General features: G+C 41.2%; 1 protein-coding gene across 3 annotated transcripts in view; it reads right to left on the bottom strand.

Annotated features, from left to right (window-relative positions):
• The window catches only part of oma1 (OMA1 zinc metallopeptidase), a 61,545-nt gene extending 42,885 nt beyond the window's left edge, over positions 1–18,660 (bottom strand). For 2 of the 3 annotated variants that reach the window (XM_072273816.1, XM_072273814.1), the window contains exons 1-3: positions 18,472–18,660; positions 15,158–15,632; positions 5,904–6,132 (exon numbers count right to left, since the gene is read on the bottom strand). In XM_072273816.1, coding sequence (XP_072129917.1) covers positions 5,904–6,132; positions 15,158–15,630 — 702 coding nt within the window. In that variant the 5' untranslated portion in view covers positions 15,631–15,632; positions 18,472–18,660. Of the gene's footprint in view, positions 1–5,903; positions 6,133–15,157; positions 15,633–16,770; positions 16,875–18,471 lie in introns of all 3 variants that reach the window. The other variant, XM_072273815.1, reaches the window with a different exon arrangement.
• Positions 18,661–20,716: the final 2,056 nt, after the last annotated feature.

Raw genomic sequence — 20,716 nt, 5'->3', positions numbered from 1 at the left:
GGAATTCTTTATTCAAATGGGCTACAGAGGCTCAGTCGCTAAGTATATTTTGAGACATCGATTGAAAGAGTTTTGAAATGAAGGAAAGCATATTACTGCAGGGAAATGTGGTTAGGATCAGCCATGCCCTTTCTGAATTGTAGACCAGGCACAAGGCGATCAGGCACAAATGTTGAAATATCCTGGGTACTTGTGCTTTTGGTTTAGTGAAGAAAACTTTCAAAACTTTGGATGGTTTAAAGAAATTACACAGCTACTAAAGTTTTGTTGTTATCGCACCATTTTTTGGTAAATTTCCTTTCACTTTCTATATAATGTAACTTGAAAGAAAATTGTGTGAAATTTTACTGGTGCTTCGTACAAAGCTTAATGCATTCATATTGCACTCACAACTTGACAGTCAGACAAGCTGTTATTTTTGAGTTTGGGGTCATCACTCCATTACGCAGCAAGTCATTTCTGGTAAATAATATATAATCGTAAGTGCTTTGTGGAGTGATTTCACCCTTAGAACATGGGAAAGACTTTTTCTTATTTAAACAATAGCCTACAGCAAAAACAAAAGGGAAATTTATGGCTTCTCAGTCAGTGAATGGAAGATGCATTTAAAATGCACTTAAAATGTATACACATTTTTCCAATGCAAGGATTAATCATTGCCATTATCAAATATTGCAGGTATTTTTTGCCTTAAACTTTCAATTATGAAAATAGCTGCTGCACCCTGAATTGATATGGACTTTAAGTAATTCTCCAATTTAAGAACACCGATAAATCCTTTCTCAGAGGTTAAACCCTATTCTTGTTTCTTGTATTTCAAGTTCAAGTTCAGTGTATTGTCATTCAACCATATACATTTGTACCTCCAAACGAAACAACATTCCCCGGAATCAAGGTGCACAACACAGTACATATAACTCACACGTGCAACTCATAAAGTAATATTACCCCAAACAAATTAACAAATAATAATGTACATTTATGACACAAATTTAAAACTAAACAATATAACAATACAGGCGCTTCATACGTGATGAGACCCAAGTGGTGGCAGTAAGTTCAGTAGCCTTACACCCCGGGGGAAGAAGCTGCTTCCCATCCTAACAGTTCTTGTCCTAACACTGTGGTACCTCCTGTCTGATGGTAGGGAGTCAAAGAGATTGCTGGACAGATGGCAGGGATCATTGACAATGCTAAGGGCTATGCGCGCGCAGCGCTCCAAACAAGTATCTCTGATGGGTGCAAGAGAAACCCCAATAATCCTCTCAGCAGTTCTTGCAATCCTTTGCGGGGACTTGCAGTCCAATGCTTTGCAATTCCTATACCAGATGGTGATGCAGCTGGTCAGGACACTCTCAATGGTGCTCCTGAAAAAATTGGTTAGAATGAGGAAGGGAGAAGCCTCACTCTCCTCAAGAAGTAGAGCTGCAGCTGCACTGTCTTGACAAAAGAGGTGGGCTTTGAGGGACCAGGTGAGATCATTTGTTATGTGCACTCTCCCATGAAGCCAAGGTCTAATCCAATTTACTACCCCATCCTGAGTGGCAAGTGGCTGAACCCTCTTGAACAACCTCCCATGCGAGACCTTGTCAAAGGCCTTGATGACATCCATGTAGACATCATCTACTGCCTTGCCTTCATAAATTTTCCTGTTAACTTCCTTGAAAAGATATACAAGATTGGTTATATATGACCTACCATGTTGACTATCCTTAATCAGCCCCTGTCGATCCAAATATTTATATATCTGGCCCCTTAGAACATTTTCCAATTACTTGCCCACAGCTGATGACAGGCTCACTGTCATTTAGAGCTTATTTTTAGAGACTTTCTTAAACAATCAAACAAAATTAACGATCATCCAATCCTCTGGCACTTCACCTGTTGCTCAGGGTATTTTAAATATCTCTGCTAGGGTCCCTGAAATTTTTCCACTAGCCTCCCAAGAGGTCCAAGGGAACACAAGTCAGGCTCTGGGAATTTATCCCCCCTCATTTGCCTCAAGACAGCAAACACCACCTCCTCTGAAATCTGTATACAGTCCATGATCTCACTACTGCTTGGCCTCACATCTATAGACTGTGTCCATCTCTTGGGGAAATACAGATGCAAAAAATGCATCTCCCCATCTCTTTCTGCTCCATGTATAGATGGCCACTTCGATCTTCAAGAGGACCAATTTTGCCCTTTTGCTCTTAATATCTGTAGAAGCTCTTGGGATTCTCCTTCATCTTGTCTGCTAGAGCAACCTCACGCCTTCTTTTAGCCCTCTTGATTTTCTTCCTAAGTGTTCTCTTTCCTTTCTTATAATCTTACACCTGCTATGTGCCTTCTTCTTCTTAACCAAGCCTCAATATCCAACAAAAACCAGTTTCCTAAACCTGTTATCTTTACCTTCTACTCTGACAGGAACATACAAACTCTGTACTCTCAAAATTTCACTTATGAAGGCCTCCCACTTACCAAGTACACCTTTGCCAGAAAAAAACCTGTTCCAATCCACATTCAACAGATCCCTTTGGATACCATCAAAATTGTCTTTTCTCTAATTTAGAATTTCAACGCAAGGACCAGACCTATCCTTCTCCATGATCACAATGGATTCTGGTTAATTGGGACACATCAGAACCAGCACATTTTGGCCCAATTAAGCAGCTGCCCTAATTAGCCAAAGTTTCATGGAGATGGTTAAAAAGGTGTGCATTAGTTCGTAAAACTGTGTATTAGTTCATAGCTATCGACGGAATAATTCTTCCAGTATACATTGTGGTGTTTTAGTCCATTGCCTGTAAATGAACAAAACCAGCACAGACGCCAGGTAATTTTTCCGGCTAGCATCAAATCTGCCCGTGGCATCTTGCCTAGATTAAAATTTTTTTAAGTCAAAAAGGCAAAATGATCAAATATCACTGCCTTTGAATCAGCATCCATCAGCCCAAATGGATAATTAATCGAAGGCCAGTGAATCCATTACATACAGAAACTATGACCACTAGATGCAAGTGTTCCTCTACACAATCTTCTGTCACTTACCCTGTCTCATTCTGTCACAGCAGACCTGGTATTGCGCTCCCCCTGGCTGGGACCTCTATTAAAGATACTTTCCTCAGCATGTTTGACAATCCCTACCCCATCCAGCCCTTCTACAGTATGGGAATCCCAGTCAACATGAGGAAAGTTAAAATCACCAAATATGATAACATTATATTCATGCAATAGCCTGTGATCTCTCTACAAATTTGCTCCTTTAAATCCCATTGACTTTTGGGTTGTCTATACTATAATCCAACTAAAGTGGCAATTCATTTCTTATTCCTCAACTCCACACATAAAGCCTCAAAAAATGAGCTCTCTAATCTGTCCTGTCAGAGCACCTCTGTGACGTTTTCCCCAACTAGTATTGCCACCCCTACCCCTTTGATCCCTCCCTCTCTATCATGTCTAAAACAATGAAGCCCTGGAACACTGAGCTGCCAGTCCTGCCCCTCCGGCAACCAAGTCACACTAACGACTACAATGTCATAATTCTACGTGCAGGTCCATGCCATAAGCTCCTACAATCCCCCTTACATTGAAATATACGCAACTCGAAATGAATGACAGTCTTCACATAGGTCCAGCATAAAAAGAATGACAAAATACTGAAATAGTTGATGGATCAATTATGTAAAGTGTAGACAGTATACTAAACATCTGGTGAAGTTCAAAGGGGGTAGATGAGGCAAGCATTTTGAACAGTGAGGGAAATCAGATTGAACATTGTCTGTTTCAGTGGATCTATTGCAAGCTCTTGCAGTCCTCGCATTTAGCCTCACATGTGCAATCTCTACGGCCAGTTTTCAAATAGGCATAGTATTCTACTGCAGTGGAATGCTGCTCTCTAACTATGGATTCTGCAAGGATGGGAGTGGGAAAGTGCTTCCAGGGATCAGAGGGACCTAGAGACAAACAAAAACATAAAAGGCAGATTCTTTGTGTTCAAGGGAGACGAGAATCCCTCCAGGACTATAGGCAGATTGTTTGCAGGAGTCTATCAGTTCCCAAGGATCAGTTCCATCTCCAAAAGACTATGCATCGGGGAAATCTGCCTATTTCTGTGACCTCGAGAAAAGTGGATGAAATCTCCGCTCCTCGAGTGTGAAGTTGGGGTAATCTCCCTAATGTGGCAGTGAGCTCCTTCTGAGATGTGGAATAAATCAGCATCAGCTGCCAGGAAACTACCTTGAAGCAACAAAGTAGAAAAATGCCTGTGATGTTCATCTCCATGGTCAGAGCAGTCAAGGTACATGTATTAAGTTATATTTAATGCCAAAGGTTGGTTACAGGTCTCAGCAGGGACAAAGGATGCAGATTTAGTGATAGCACTTTGAAAGCTCATATTCAAGTGAATGCTGGTTAGCTAAATGTAGTTGAAAATCACACAGGTCACCAATAATGCACATTATTACACCGCTGAGGAAGGTACTTGGGGTTTGTATGCAACAAAAAAATCCCACTGAGAAAAGAAACAAATTTCCTGACAGGCACAGAAATGAGCTCAATGCTGCTGTCCATGGTTAAGCCCTTTTTCAACAACAGTCTTATTTTTTGAAGCTGTGCAAAAGAGTTTCTACCTTGGATTATGCTTGTATTGCAGAAAGTAATCTTCTCAAGGCTATAAAACAGCATAAAATTAATGCTCACCGTAAAAAATACAGGTTAATTAAAGAAATGCACTGTGGACTCTTAAAGCAAGTCATGTACTACAAAGTTGTTTGAAGTTGGAATAGAATAAGTCATTTGATGATCTTGGAATCAGTATATAGGTTCTGGACTTGGCACAAGATCAGATTCTAGTAAGATAGCAGTGCGTTCGATCTATGGGGTCAACCAAAGTTGTTATTGTCATTTTCTAATGTATTTTTATGATCACAAGACCTTGCTGGACATTAAGAAGTTGAAGTACTGCAGGTTACCCCATCACAGAGTTGTTCATTGGCAGTGAAACTGAAGGAGCTGGATTCAGTGCGGATCGTACTGCCGCCTGCACCAGAGAGGAGTCAGAGAAGTCGGTGCACGAAGGCGGTGTGCAATCTAACAGCATCTAGTTTGTTTTTGTGTGATCGCAAAACCCTGCTGGACATTGTTAATGTGGAACACTGCAAGTCCAATTCACTGATTTACTGGTGGAGAGTGGGGTTCAGTGGCTGAGCTGGTTCATTGTCCAGAGACAGAAACACTTACTGAGATGATCACAGGCATCAAAGATGTCAACTTTTAAAAGAGGCAAGAATTTTCTTTTGCTGTTATTACTAAAAATGCAAAAAGGAGATTGAACAGATGAGTTTGAAATCCAGGGGCACTCACATAAATTGGCCCCAAGCAACCATGGGGGAATAAATATGTTGGAGCATAATATAAAAGGAGAAATTACAGTGGGAGCCACAAGAGTGGAGGTGGGGACCTCCCAATTTCTGTCTCTGGATGCCAGGAGTATGAACTGAAACAGAAACAATTAAAAGTGGGAGTTAGAAATTTGGAAACACTTTGTACACAAGATAAAACTGACATCACAATGGAGGAGAGGTCAGGTGGCATGACATGCCATTAGTGGCAGGAAACTTGAATTTCCAGTCACAACCAGATGCATGACAGGAATTCAGAAAGAGCTCCAGTTACTGAAAGCACAAGGAAGTGATACAAATGTGTGTCACAGTCACCAGCAAACACACAGAACATTTCAATGGAATGCACAGCTCAGTACCAATTTCAATATACTTTTTGAAAGCTATATTCTTGGATCACAAAAACTGACATTAAAAATTGAACAAAATGACAAAATACATTCTTTGATCTGACAATATTCCCAAAATGGGTCAGCAAGAAGCCACAGGGCTTTGGTTAAACATAGGGGGCAAGCTTACCGACTGATACTCAAATTCAGCCAGCTTCAGGTATTGTCGTTTGCTGAACACCAGTAGGCGACGGCGTCCTGTAATCGGACTCTTGTCCAGGTGGGTCAAGAAATACAATCCAATCACACCTGATATGCCACACAGGCCAAACAAAATTCTCCACTTATTCTTTTTCACCCTATCCTTGAGCAGCTCCTGTTGTTCATTTGGAAGTTCATTCCACCATTTCCGAATACTCCTGAGAAAAATACAAAACAATTATATTATGACTGTGGATCAGAGGGGATTCATTGCATTGAGTTTTGAAATTCCTTACCTAGACTTCTATAGTCGTTCCCAATTGCAGTCCAGCTGACAGACTTCCATGTGCTTTAGTTTCATGTTGGTAGTTTTACTTTTGGACTCAAACTTTCTCACATAAAGACTTATCACAGCCCTACTCGAGTGTAAAATTTAATAAAAATTGGAAGCTGGCAGTTTAAACTACCCATCTGAAGTGAATGATCTGGCAATTATCTCATGATTTAACAATAAAAAAAGTAAAATCTAAGGGTAACTTTAGAGCAAAATAGTGATGAAAACTAAAGCAAATCAAGAGTCATTAATTCAAATATATACCAGCAATAAAGCAAAACACCTCAAAGAAATAAAAAAGTTTCTTTTTGCATGCTTATATCACAAAATTCCATCTGAATTACTGACATGAAACCTCCAAAATTATACAACAAAGCAGATTCTTTTCAGTATTCAGGTTTGTCTCATGCCTCCATCAGGAGAGCCCTATCATCTCAGGGAAGCTCATACCAATGGTCAAGAGCTCAAACTCTAGGAATATCTCCAGAAAATACAGGAGTGAAATAAAAAAGTCACCTAGGAAGGCAAAGGAAGATGTACATAAATAATTCTCATGAAAGGTTATCAAACTGTAATCTTAGCTGTTTGCTTCTCTCAATAGTTGCTGCCAAAACCTGCTAGATATATGCAATATTTTGTTTCAGGTGACAGCAACTATTGTGTTTCATACTTTGTAGTTTAGCACTGTTTTTTGTTGTCAGTTGTGGAGCTTATTGCCACATGCTCATGTACATGTGTGTACAAGTGCAATGAAAACTTGCTTGTTGTAGCATCACTGCAAGAAGATGCCATGACCTGGATTGTGGGCATCTTAGAAAATAGATGTTGCTTTCTTCTGGCAGCCCCACATGCAGACACCACTGGTGGTGAGGATAGATGTACCAGTAATGTATCACTACCCTTCAGCTTCTACTCAACTCTCTCCACACTCATCACCTTCACGTAGTGTAGGGATCTTGTGACTATCAATCGACATGTTAACTGTTTCCTGTGAAAAAGACGCTTCCTGACCTTCCAAGTATTTTCAGCATTTTCAGTTTTAATTGCATTTTAAAAATCTGCAAACAGAATCATAGCAAACTCCAGGATGATTTCTGAATAACTAAAAGAAATAAAGATCACAAAAGGACAAATGGCCGAATGTAGACTAAATTTACATAGCATGGAGAGGTGAAAAATAAGTAAAATTGTAAATGAATGCCTTGCATCTGCCTTCACAGAAAATCTGATTGTTATGGATAGCGAGAAGGAATAGGCTTAGGGTTGAGAGGCTTCCTGTTGTTTGACAAGACACTGTTTCTGCTAGATGATGATGCATACTGAAAATCACCTTATTCACGCTGAAGTTATCAGACACAACCATTGAAATATTTTATTTCTAATTTTATCATTCCTATGAAACTAGAGAGAAAACATGAGCAGGATGTCATGTAGCTCAGGGGTTTTCAGCACATAGTACACCTGTTGGCTTTATCTAGGTCTCTCATAATTTAATAAACTTCTATCAGGTCGCTAAGCTTTTGCATCTCCAGAGGCAACAATACTGGTTTATCCACACTTTCCGCTAATCCAGGAAGCATCCTCGTAGACTTCTTCTGAATCCTCTCCATAGCCTCTATCTCCTTCCCATAATGAGGCAGCAGAGCTGAATGCAACATTCCAAACACAGCCTAATCAGACAATCATAAAGCTGTAACTTCTTGATTCTAGAACAATGCCTTGCCTAATAAAGGGAAGTATGCCATGCACCTTCTTTCAATGTGTAATGACTCTCAGGGAGCTATAGATGTGAACCAAGATCCCTCTGTACATTAATGCTGTGAAGGGTCCTGCAATCACAGTGCACCTACCCTTCACTCCCGAACCGCAACACCCCACAACTGCTCGGACTAAACTCTGTCTGCCATTTCTCTGACTACATCTGCAACTGATCCATAACTCAATGTATCCTTTGGTAATCTGCTACATAATCCACAATGCCACCAATTTTTGTATCATCTGCAAACCTGCTAACCCACGCATCTATGTTTGCATTTATATAATTTATACATTTCACAAACAGCAGAGGTCCCAGTACTAGTCTGATGCTAGTCACAGACCCCCAGCTAGAATGTCCTATTAACCACTACCCTCTATCCTCTATGGACAACCAATTCTGATTACAAATGGCCAAGTTACTGTAGATCCCATGCACCTTAATCTTCTGGATGAGCCTACTATAAGGGACATTGTTAAAAGCCTTACAAAAATTACTGCTCTATCCTCATCTATCACCACTGTCACCTCCTGAAAAAACTCAATCAAATTAGAAAGGCATGACCTGCCTCATGCAAAGCTGTGCATTTACAAATGTTCATAAATCCTATCCATAAAAATCCTCTCCAACAGCTTTCCTACTGCTGACATGAGGCTCACTGGTCTAATCCCTATTTCCACTTTTGAACAAAAGAACGACATTAGTTACTCACCAGTCCTTCTGGACCAGCCTGGAGCTAGAGAGATTGCAAAGATATTGATCGAGGCTGACAATCTCATCTATTGTCTCTCTCTGTAATCTGGTGTATACCCCCATCCAGCCCTGGGGGCTTACCCACCTAATGTTCTTAGATCCAATACATCATCTTTCTTTATTGCAAAACGCCAAAGCATATTGATATGCTCCACATTGATTATCACTATACTCTATGTCCTTCCTTTTGGTAACTACTGATGCAAAGTACTCATTTAGTACATCACCCACATCCTCCGCTCCCAAGCACATTTCCATCCTTCTCGTCGCATGGTCCTACCCGCTCCCTAATTATCCTCTTGCTCTTCATGATTGCATTCAATGCCTTGGGAATCCCTTTAATTCTGCTTGCCAAGGGCTTCTTCTGGCTCTCCCAATTCCCTTCTTGAGGTCTTGCCTGGCTTCTTTATATTCCTTAATCAGAATCAGAATCCTTTATTATCGCCAAGTATGTGGACACATACAGGGAATTTGATGCCGATTTCCCTGAGCTCTCGCTGTACAGAATCAAAAAGCAAACAAGGGTCCTGTTTGATTTGTTCCTCCTCAGCACATATGCTTCCTTTTGCATCTTGATGAAATTCAGTTATCTGAAAAATGGGAGAAACAAAAATAGCTGCAGATTCTGTCAATCTGTAATAAAAACAGAAATTGCTGGAAATATTCAGCAAGTCATGAGGTATCTGTGGAAAGAGATACTAAGTTAACGTTTCAAGTTGCAGACACCTGTCAGAATTGAAAATGAAACATTAACTGTTTCCCTTTCTACAGATGATGTCTGACTTTTTGACTATTTGCTGCAGTTATTTATTATTTAGGACAGTACAATTATTTGTTACAAGTGCAATGTTGCTACTCATTGAAACTTTGAGTATGTTATGAATTACCAGTGAAATAGCAGGAAAACTTGAACAACTCATGCAACTTTCTCATAATTGATTATTTGTGTTTCCAACAACTCCACATATTCACTTAATAAATTCTTTATAATTAAAACTACATATAATGTATTGAAAACCACATGATTTCAGGTGCTATCTAGTAAGTGTGGGATTTTAAGAATAATGAAGTCCTAGCGAGCAGAGCTTTTTTCCTAAGTTCAATTTCATTGTCCACTTTCTCACCTGCTTCTACAGTCATTCCTTTTCTAAAATTAAGACCATAGACCATAAGACAAAGGAGCAGAGTTAGGCCATTTGGCCCAGCAAGTCTGCTCACCATTTTATCATGGGTACTCCAACTTTCCTCTTAGCCGTAATCTCCTGCCTTCTCCCCGTATCCCTTCGTGCCCTGACCAATCAAGAATCTATCAACCTCTGCCTTAAATATACATAGAGACTTACCCTCCACAGCAGCCTGTAGCAAAGAATTCCACAGATTTACCACTCTCTGACTAAAGAAATTCCTCATCTCGGTTCTAAATAGATGCCCCTCTATTCTGACGCTGTGTCCTCTGGTCTTAGGCTCTCACACCATACGAAACATCCTCTCCACATCAACCCTATCAAGGCCTTTCACAGTTCAATAGGTTTCAATGAGGTCATCCCTCATTCTTCTGAATTCCAGTGAATACAGCCCCAGAGTCATCAGACGCTCTTCATACGACAAGACATCTAATCCTGGAATAAATTTTGTGAACCTTCTTTGAACCCTCTCCAGTTTCAGCATATCCTTTCTAAGATAAGTGACCTAAAACTGCTCACAATACTCCATGTGAGGCCTCACAAGTGCTTTACAAAGTCTCAGCATTACGTACTTGGTTTTACATTCTAATCCTCTTGAAATGAATGCTAACATTGCATTTGCGTTCCTCATCACTGAATCAACCTGCAAATTAACTTGGGAAATCCTACACAAGGACTCCTAAGTCCCTTTGCACCTCAGTTTTTTGTATTTTCTCTCCACTTAGAAAATAGTATACCCTTTCATTTCTTCTGTCAAAGTGTATTGCCAAATAATTCCCGACACTGTATTCCATCTGCCACTTCTTTGCCTGTTCACCTAATCTAAGTTCCTCTGTAGCTTCTCTACTTCCTCAAAACTGCCTGCACCTCTACCTATCTTCATATCATTTGCAAACTTTGCAATAAAGCTGTCAATTCCATTATCCAAATCATTGACATGTAACACAAAAAGAACTGGTCCCAACACAGACAAATGTGAAACACCACTAGTCAATGGCAGCCAAACAGAAATGGCTCCCTTTATTCCCACTTTTTTCCTCCTGTCAATCAGCCACATGCTAATATCTGTCCTATAATATCATGGGCTCGTAATTTGTTAAGTAGTCTCATGTGTAGCACCTTCTGAAAATCCAAGTACACAACATCAGCTGATTCTCCTTTATCTATCCTGCTTAATATGTCTTCAAAAAGTTTTAGCAGATTTGTCAGGCAAGATTTTCCCTCACTGTCTATGGCCTATTTTATCATGTGCCTCCAAATACCCTTAGACCTCATCCATAATAATCAATTCCAACATCTTCCCAACGATGAGTAACAATGACTAACTGGCCCATAGTTTCTTTTCTTCTGTCTCTCTCCCTTCCTGAAGAATGGAGTAACATTTGCAATTTTTCAGTTGCCGGAACTATTCCAGAATCTAGTGATTCTTGAAGATTCAATATTAATGCCTCCACAATCTCTTTAGCCACCTCCTTCAGAACTCTGTGTATATACCATCCAGTCCAGGTGACTTAACTACCTTCAGACCTTTCAGTTTCCAAAGAACCTTCTCTCTAGTAAAGGTAAGTTCACACACTTTGTGACTCCCGACACCTAGAACTTGCACTATACTGCTAGTGTCTTCCACTAAATATTTATTCAATTCAACTGCCATTTCCTTGTCCCCCATTACTACCTCTCCAGCATTGTTTTCCCGTGGTCCAATATCCATTCTTGCCTCTCTTTTACACTTCATGTATCTGAAGAAATTTCTGGTATCCTCTTTAATATTGTTGGCTAGCTTACTTTCATATTCCATCTTTACTTTCTGAATGACTTTTGTAGTTGCTTTCTGTTGGTTTTTAAGAAACTTCCCAATCCTCTAACTTCCCACTAATTTTTGCTCCATTATATGCTCTGTCTTTGCTTTTATGTCGACTTTGACTTCTCCTGTTAGCCATGGTTGTGTCACCTTTCCTTGAGAATACTTCTTCTTTAGGCTGGCTGGTGGTGTAGTGGCATCAGCGCCGGACTTCGGAGTGAAGGCTCCCGAGTTCAAACCCAGGCATGCTTTCCATCCATGCTGGGTTGAGCATCGAGCTAGCAACTCGACCTCGTAAAAAAGAAATTGCCTGCTACAGAAACATCAACAGCAAAAAAAGTTGGTGGCCTATGCTCTCTCATGAGTTTAAAAGGCAATTTCCTTTTCTTTCCACTTCTTCTTTAGATGTATTTACACTGTGCCTTCTGAATTGCTTCCAGAAATTCTAGCCATTGTTGCTCTGCTGTTAACCCTGCCAGTGTACTTTTCCAATCAACTCTAGCCAATTCCTCTCTCATGCTTCTGTCATTCCCTTTACTCTACTGTTATAGGATACATCTGACTTTAGCTCCTCCTCAAATTTCAGGGGGAACTCGATCATATTTCGCCTAAGGGTTATTTTACCTTAAGCTCTATAATCAATTACGGTTCACGTACAACATTCAATCCAGAATAGCTGATTTTCTCGTGGGCTCAACCACGAGCTGCTCTAAAATGCCATCTCATAGGCACTCTAGAAATTACCCCCTTGGAAGCCAGCACCAACCTGATTTTTCTTATCTACTTGCAGATTGAAATCCCCCATGACTACTGCATTACGGATTTGGAGCTGGAACTTGATGAACTCCAGATCATTCGGAAGGCTGAGGGGGTGATAGATAGGACATATAGAGAGGTAGCTTCACTCAGGGTGCACGACACAGACAACTAGGTGAAAGTCAGGAAGGGGAAAGGGTTGAAGGAGCCAGTGCAGAGCACCCCCATGGCCATCCCCCTCAACAACAGGTATGTCACTTTGGATACCATCAGGGAGGATGACCTAATGGAGGACAGTCGCAGTCTCTGGCACTGAGTCTGGCTCTATGACTCAGAAGGGAAGGGAGGAGAAGAAGCATGCTGTGGTGGTCGGGGATTCCTTAGTTAGGGGAACAGGCAGAAGGTTCTGTGGGCGAGAACGAGATTCCCGAATGGTATGTTGCCTCCTGGGTACCAGGGTCCAGGATACCTCGACTCAAGTCTTCATTATTCTTAAGTGGAAGGGCGTACAGCCGGAATTCATGGTCCACGTAGGTACCAGTGACATGGGTAGGGTGAGTGACGAGGTTCTGCATAGGGAGTTCAGGGAGTTAGGTGCTAAGGTAAAGGGCAGGACCTCCAGGGTTGTGATCTCAGGATTACTACATATGCCATGTGCTAGTGAGGCTAGAACTAGGAAGATTATACAGTTTAATGCATGGCTAAGGAGTTGGTGTGGAAGGGAAGGCATATCAAAACAGGGCATAAGGTTTTTGGATCATTGGAGGAGATCTAATATCCTAGTGGGGAGGTTTGTTAATACTGCACAGTGGAGGTTAAACTAGAGATACGGGGAATGGGAACCAGAGTGCCAGAACAGCAAGCAAATCTCAAGGTTGTATAATTCATACAATTTCTGATCATAAATGAGTCTTGAATCTTGATTCCTACCCTACAAGTTAACCTTTAGGGAACTCTGCATGAGGTGTCTGAAGTCCTGTTGCACTTGATTTTTGCATTCTCTCCCTGTTTAGAAAATAGTCTATGCTTTTATTCCTTCTACAAATATTCTACATCTTAAAATACAACCAACTGTTTCTTCATGTACATATTTTGGAAAGATTTCTGAAGTTTATTATCCACCATTTCCAAACTGTCCACTCACATTTCTATTGTGGTTTGAATGTGATATCCCAAATCAATTTGAAATCAATCACCCCATACGAAAACATCTAGGAAGTCAAATTAAAATCTCTTTTCCCAAGACAGTATGTCTACTCTCCTTACATTTTACTTACTTTCCCCTGTACTATCCAAAGCTATCTTGACTTCACCTAACATGAAAGGACATGTCCAATTTAACAAAACTCCCACGTTTATACTGTGACGAGAATACACATAAATTAAGATGTTTGCTGGCCTGGGCTAGCATCAGTGGCCTCAGCAATTGGTCTGCCACCTGTCCTCAGGGGAAGGAGACATAAAGAACAATGAAGCAGCATCTGGAGATGTGTAATGAAGGGACGGGAGAGAGGGCTGTCTAGAGCGGCTCCCCCTTTGAACCCTGAACTGTTTGAAGTGATGGACAGGCGATCTGGAGATGTGTAATGAAGGGACAGGAGAGAGAGCTGTCTGGAGCAGCTCCCCCTTTGAACCTTGAACTGTTTGAAGTGATGGACAGGCGATACCCCAGCAGGGGGATAAAAAGGGACAGGTTCGCTAAGGCAGGACACACACGACACCTGAGGTAACGAGACCCTGGAAGCGGTGCGCCTCTCACGAGTCGGTGGGAAGTACTGGACCTTAAACGCACAGGGTGGAAAGGTACGATCAGCGGGAACCCGGTGTGTGTCCACCCTTGCTTGGGTGCCGGGTTCACTGCAGAGGGTCGACCGCATCTGGAGGAGGGGTCACAGTCAGCGACCTCAGGTGACATCACAAAGGACCCACCTGAAAACTGCTTGTGAGCAATATCGCCGGTCTGTGAGTGGAAGCCGTTTCTGAATGATCAGTCGTTCTCGTTCTCTCTCTCCCTCACCCCACGTTGTCCATCGCCATGGCAACGATTACTGCGAACTGAACTAAATTGAACTGGACTTTTGTGTCACTTTGAAATTGGTCATTTACCCCTAGACAACGATAGAGCTTGATTGATGCTGTTATCTTAATTCTGTGCACATGTGTGTTTATCATTGCTGAACTGTTGCTTTTATTATCCTTTCGATTACTGTGCTGCTTGTTTCTTTAATAAAACTTTCTTAGTTCTAGTAATCCAGACTCCAACTGAGTGATCCATTTCTGCTGGTTTGGCAACCCAGTTACGGGGTACATAACAATACATACTCTCCCCTGCAATTCTAGCTTTCTTCACAACTGCAGGTAAGCTCAGTGTTCCCAGTTTCACATTCTGCAATTAACTCGTTGTACTGATAGATAATTCCCAGTAGTCTGTGCTTTGAGCCGTATTTAGAATCTCGAACCACGTCATTGTAACAAAATGCACTATGAAAAAAAATAGACTAGCATTCATCTTTTAACTCCAATCTGACCTTTCCATAAAGCGATATTGTCAAGAGAAACACTTTCTCCTGCCATGTACTTCTGTGTTTAAAATGCCATATTATGCTTGGGTTCAGCATGAACTCTATCCCCTCAGATGCTTACACATCCACCAACTTACCTGCCAAGAAACATGGCTGCAACTTTCTTGAGGGGCTTCAGCAGAATCCAAAACAAAGGGATTGGCAAGGCTAAGACCCGAGAAGTAGTGTGGAAGTCATTATGTAGGTCAGTGGTTTCTTTAGCAATAAAAAGTTTTGTTGAAAAGATATAAGCAGGCCTCCATCTGGTGCAGTGAGAAAAGTCTCTGAAGGAGGGTTGGCTTGGGATGATGGCTGGTGGCCTTTTAGATGGAAGTCCTACATTGTGTACAAAATTTCTGAAGACTGAGTGATGTCTTGTGCAAGGTAGTAACACCACATTAGGTTTAATCCAGGTCTGCCAGACTTCTGAATCTCTACCTAAACAGCACAGACTACTTGTTAATCTCTGATGCTTCATCTCTGGGAGTGGTGATATGCTTTGTTGATAATTGTAGTTTTGCCAGTTCAACAGGTGCCTCCTAGCAACCTGAAGCCAGAATCCAGTCTTCATTTCTGCCGACAGATAAAAACAAGAACACCATGAAGAAATACTTGAAAGATATCAAGATTCCCAGGAGGAAATTTCAAAGCAAATGAAATCTCGATTTCCTCCTATTGTGTACAAACATGATAAAGTAAGACAATAAATGGGAGGTGACAGCTGCTGAAAGATTTCACAGCTGAAACTGTAAAGGATCTGATATAACCTTCCTGGGGCTCAGAAACAGTATATTGTTGGGTGCTGGAGGCATATTAACAAAAGTGTATAACCAGCACCATACTCCTAATGTAAAGGCAGCCTAATACTGAAGATATTTCTTTTGAAGTACTAGGAATGTCACAGCAGCATTCTAGAAACAATGTCTCCCATTCTTCTTATCAATGTGCACCAGTAGTTTTCAAAAATAATGCTCAATTTTGGAGACATACAGATACAATCTTTACAAATAGAATCCATGAAAAACAATCCATAAAAAGATCTCAACAAACAGTTGTGTGTTGCTTTTTGTCTAAGTCCTCAAATACGTATAAAATCTTGAGAAAGGATGGGCTTGTACCTCAACTCCAACAAAAAGAAATCCAGCAACATCACAGGCCTCTTCAGATCATCTCCAAATCCTTTATCTGCTATTCTATTACGTATACTATCAGATATCCCAAGGCGATTTCACATCTCTTCAACCAGGGGTTCCCAACCTGGGTCCATGAACCCCTTGCTTAATGGTCCACGGCATAAAAAAGGTTGGGAACCCCTGTTTTAGACAGTAAAGACACAACTATCAGCTTCAAATGTCTTTGGAATCAGCAAGAGGTACAGGAACAACATTCTGATTTGCAGATAATTATTGTTCAGTGATTTCTTCAGGAAAATGTTAGTTGAGTATGCAGAGGCAGAATTAACCTCTTCATGATGTTCCTGGACTGTCAATTGAAGATGCTAAAGACTGTCCATGCCGTAACCAGAGGAACTCAGCAGGTCCATCAACATATGGGGAAGCAAAAAGGATTGTCAACATTTCGGGTTCAGGCCTGCTTTAGTACTGACCATCAACTGCCCATTTACCTCATATTCAGAAAACAGTGTGCATTAAGTGCTTCCTGTACTGATTACTCAGAAGAATAGAAGACAATTTAGGATGGACAAACTTACTTTACTGAAACAAATCTTGGACTAGCTGCTTTGAATTTGCACTATAATCTTCTTTGTAGATTACCGATAACCTGTTGACCTGTGTACCTGATGATCACCTGTAACTATACAATAAGGTTAAGATCAGTTAGGCCTGACGAAGGGTCTCGGCCTGAAATGTCGACTGTACCTCTTCCTATAGATGCTGCCCGGTCTGCTGCATTCCACCAGCATTTTGTGTGTGTGTTGGTTGAATAAGATTAAGAGACTGTTTTAATGAATATCTCAGCAGTTCACACCTGCAAGTTTCACTGCCTTGTCAATTCAACAATCTCTCGCCCTCTAGCAGTTGCACCTTTAACCTTTGAAAATATTTCTAAACAGGCACTACTCAAGCGTCAATGACAGTACCTCATCTTCCTCCCTGATATCTTTAATGGTACCTCTGGTCTGAACTTTTAACGTTACGAACTTGAGGCTATTTTATATCCCAAGACATCTATTATCATTACTTGAATTGGAAATGTCAAACACCTGGAATGGGTCCAACATTTTATTTTAGAGCTAATGGGAGTTTATCTGTTGTTGGGACAAATGAGGAATTCTGGGTCAGCTCCTTGGAAGTACAGTAAAACTTCAATCATCTGGCATGCTGGTGGTGCCACACAGATTTTCTGCAGTATTCGATATTGCTCCTATTAATACACCTACACATTTAATTTGCTATTTTGTTTTGATGTTAGTTAATAATTAGTAAAATGCTAGTATAATACATATAAAAGTGAATCAGATGAGTTTCCGAGGAGCATGGGAAGAGAACCCAGTGAGTCAGATGCCAAGCCATCAGGAATTTTGAATAAGCAGGTTAGCAGTTTAACTGCTTCTGAATATCAGAAATAGTGAATTCGCTCATATTCGCTCTCCTGAACTTTCTGATCCTGAATGCATTCAGAATCTGATTCATCATCACTGAAATATGTCAAGAAATTCGTTGTTTTGGGGCAGCAGTAGAGAGCAATACATAGAAATTTACTAACATTTACAAAGAAAAATATACAAAAAGCGAAAAAAAGAGCAAAATATTTTGGTTGGTTCATGAATCGTTCAGAAATTAATGGCTGAGGAGAAGAAACTGTCCCTAAAACGTTGAGTGTGCGTCTTCGGGTTCCTGTATCTCCTCCCCGATAGCAATAATAAGAGGACATGTTCTGGGTGGGTGAGGGTCCCCGTTTTACCATTTTCCTTGTGAAGCCTCCAATATCTTCCATCCCGTGAGTTCTAATATCTCATACGTCAGTTTCCTGCTTTGCATTTGCACTGAAGAACATTTGGCAGACAATTAAATTTCCTCGGACTGCCACCTCTATTATTGATGTTTACTGTGCGCGTGAGGCACTATTTAGGGACTTCCTAACTTTTCAATGTTCCTTTCTGAAGAACAACCATCGTATTTCAAAAAACACTGCGGATCTGAACCACCTGAGGTGCTGCGAAACTCTGTATAAACTCTCTCGGGGGGGGTGAGGGGTCATGTTACGGTGCCCTTAAGGTTAAGGTGCCCTTGATGTCTCTGAACTTACAGCAGCCTGCCGAGGAAGTTTCATTTTGTAGCTCTGAGTCCAACTGCTAGCTAAAAAATCAATCGCAACCACCGTTGTCGAACTGCGAGAGGATCAAATACCATGAAACAAGCAACTGCTGGGCCCACGCAATGTCATTTACCTTCTTCCGCGCACGATCTCGCCCGCAGTGAAGCAGTTCGTATCACAGATCACCAACAACTACCTCCCGACTGACGACCGGAGACTCAGTCCCTGGCCGGGGCTATTCCCGGGACCACCCCCCCCCCGGTCCACTCGCCGAATCTCACTCATTAAGACCGCCTGACATTCAGGAAATGATCGCTCCGCACTGTGGTGTCTCAGTAAACCGGATCCGGACGCCCTCGCTCCCAGGACAAATCGCTACAAGGCTGCGGCTGCAGCAGCGAGCTACCTTTTGATTGTTGCTGACTTTCCTTGCTTCTGCTTGTTTCTCCATACGCTAAAATGCAGTTCTGGGGGCTTTTATTCTGCAGAATCGTCAAAGAAGGCACTGATTATTGAACAGTTTTTTTCAAATGCCTTTAGTGGAGCATTTTATAATGTAATAACTTCAGTCAGCGTAAAATGAGTTTGCAAAGGATTCATTTGTTTCCATAAGACGTAGGAGCAGAATTAGGTCATCTGGCCCATCTAATCTGCTCCGCCATTCAATCACGGCGGATCTTTTTTCCTTCTCCTCCTCAACCCCAGTTCCCGGCCTTCTCCTGGTAACCTTTGATGCCATGTCAAATCAAGAACCTATCAATCTCTGCACGAGGACTCCCAAGTCCCTTTGAACCTCAGGTTTTTGGATTTTCTCCCCATTTAGAAAATAGTCCGCACACTTATTTCTACTACCAAAGTGCATGACCATGCATTTTCCAACATTGTATTTCATTTGCCACTTCCTTGCACATTCTCTTGATCTGCCTAAGTCCTTCTGTATCCTGCCTGTTTCCTCAACACTACCTGCCCTTCCACCAATCTTTGTATCACCTGAAAACTTGGCAACAAAGCCATCTATTCCATCATCTAAATCACTTATATACAGCGTAAAGAAGTGGTCCCAACACTGACCCCGGCGCAACACCACTAGTCACTGGCAGCCAACCAGAAAAGGATCCTTTTATTCCCACTCACTGCCTCCTACCAATCAGCTAATGCTCTAACCATGTTAGTAACTTTCCTGTAATACCATAGGCTCTTAACTTGGTAAGCAGCCTCATGTGTGGCACCTTGTCAAAGGCCTTCGGAAAGTAAAAAATATACAAAACCCACTGACTCCCCTTTATCTATCCTACTTGAAACCTCCTCAAAAAATTCCAACGGGTCCATCAGGCAGGATTTTCTCCGAAGGAAACCATGCTGACTTTGTACTATCTCGTCCTGTGTCACCAAGTACTCCATCACCTCATCCTTAACAATTGACTCTAACATCTTCCCAACCACTGAAGTCAGGCTAACTGGTCTATAATTTCTTTTCTGCTGCCTTCCTCCTTTCTTAAAGGGTGGAGTGACATTTGCAATTTTCCAGTCCTCTGGCAACATGCCAGAATCCAATGATTTTTGAAAGATCGTTTCTAATGCCACCACAGTCTCGAACACTACCTCTTTCAGAACCCTAGGGTGCAGCTCATCTGGTCCAGGTGACTCATGCACCTTTAGGTCTTTCAGCTTTTTGAGCACCTTCTCTCTTGTAATAGTAACTGCACTCACTTCTCTTCCTACACACACTACCACATCTGGCATACTGCTTTGTGTCTTCCACAGTGATACAAAATACTCATTTAGTTCATCAGTCATCTCCTTGTCCCCCGTTATTATTTGTCCTGCCTCATTTCCTAGTGGTCCTGTATCCACTCATTTCTCTTTTATTTTTAACATACTTGTAAAAATTTTTACTATCCTCTTTGATATTGTTTGCTAGCTTGCTTTAATATTTCATCTTTTCCTTTCTAATGATTTTTATAGTTGCTCTCTGTAGGTTTTTAAAAACTTATTAATCCTCTATCTCCCATTAATTTTTACTTTGTTGTATGCCTTTATATGTCCTAATTTTTGCTTCGTTGTTACTGAGTAAATGTTGGCGGCACAATAACAATCAGCTGCAAGACTGTACGGTAGCTAATATTCCCACATTCTGAAAGGGCTGTGGTAATAAACCAAGGAATTACAGGCCAGTAAGCCGTAATCAGTAGTAGGAAAACTACTGGAAAAAATCTGAGGGATAGGATTTATGATCATAGGAGAGGCATGGACTGATTACATAGTCAGCATAGTTTGTGAACAGAGAAATACTACCTCAAAATCTGAGTGAACCTTTCAGAGGTTTTCTGAGAAGAAAAAAATGGAGAGAGAAGGAGAGAGAGAGAGAGAGAGAGAGA

This window comes from Mobula birostris, chromosome 12 (assembly GCF_030028105.1).
Source record: "Mobula birostris isolate sMobBir1 chromosome 12, sMobBir1.hap1, whole genome shotgun sequence".
Classification (NCBI taxonomy): Eukaryota; Metazoa; Chordata; class Chondrichthyes; order Myliobatiformes; family Myliobatidae; genus Mobula; species Mobula birostris.
Note: the sequence above shows the minus strand (reverse complement) of the source record. Positions and strands in the feature narration are given on the sequence as shown.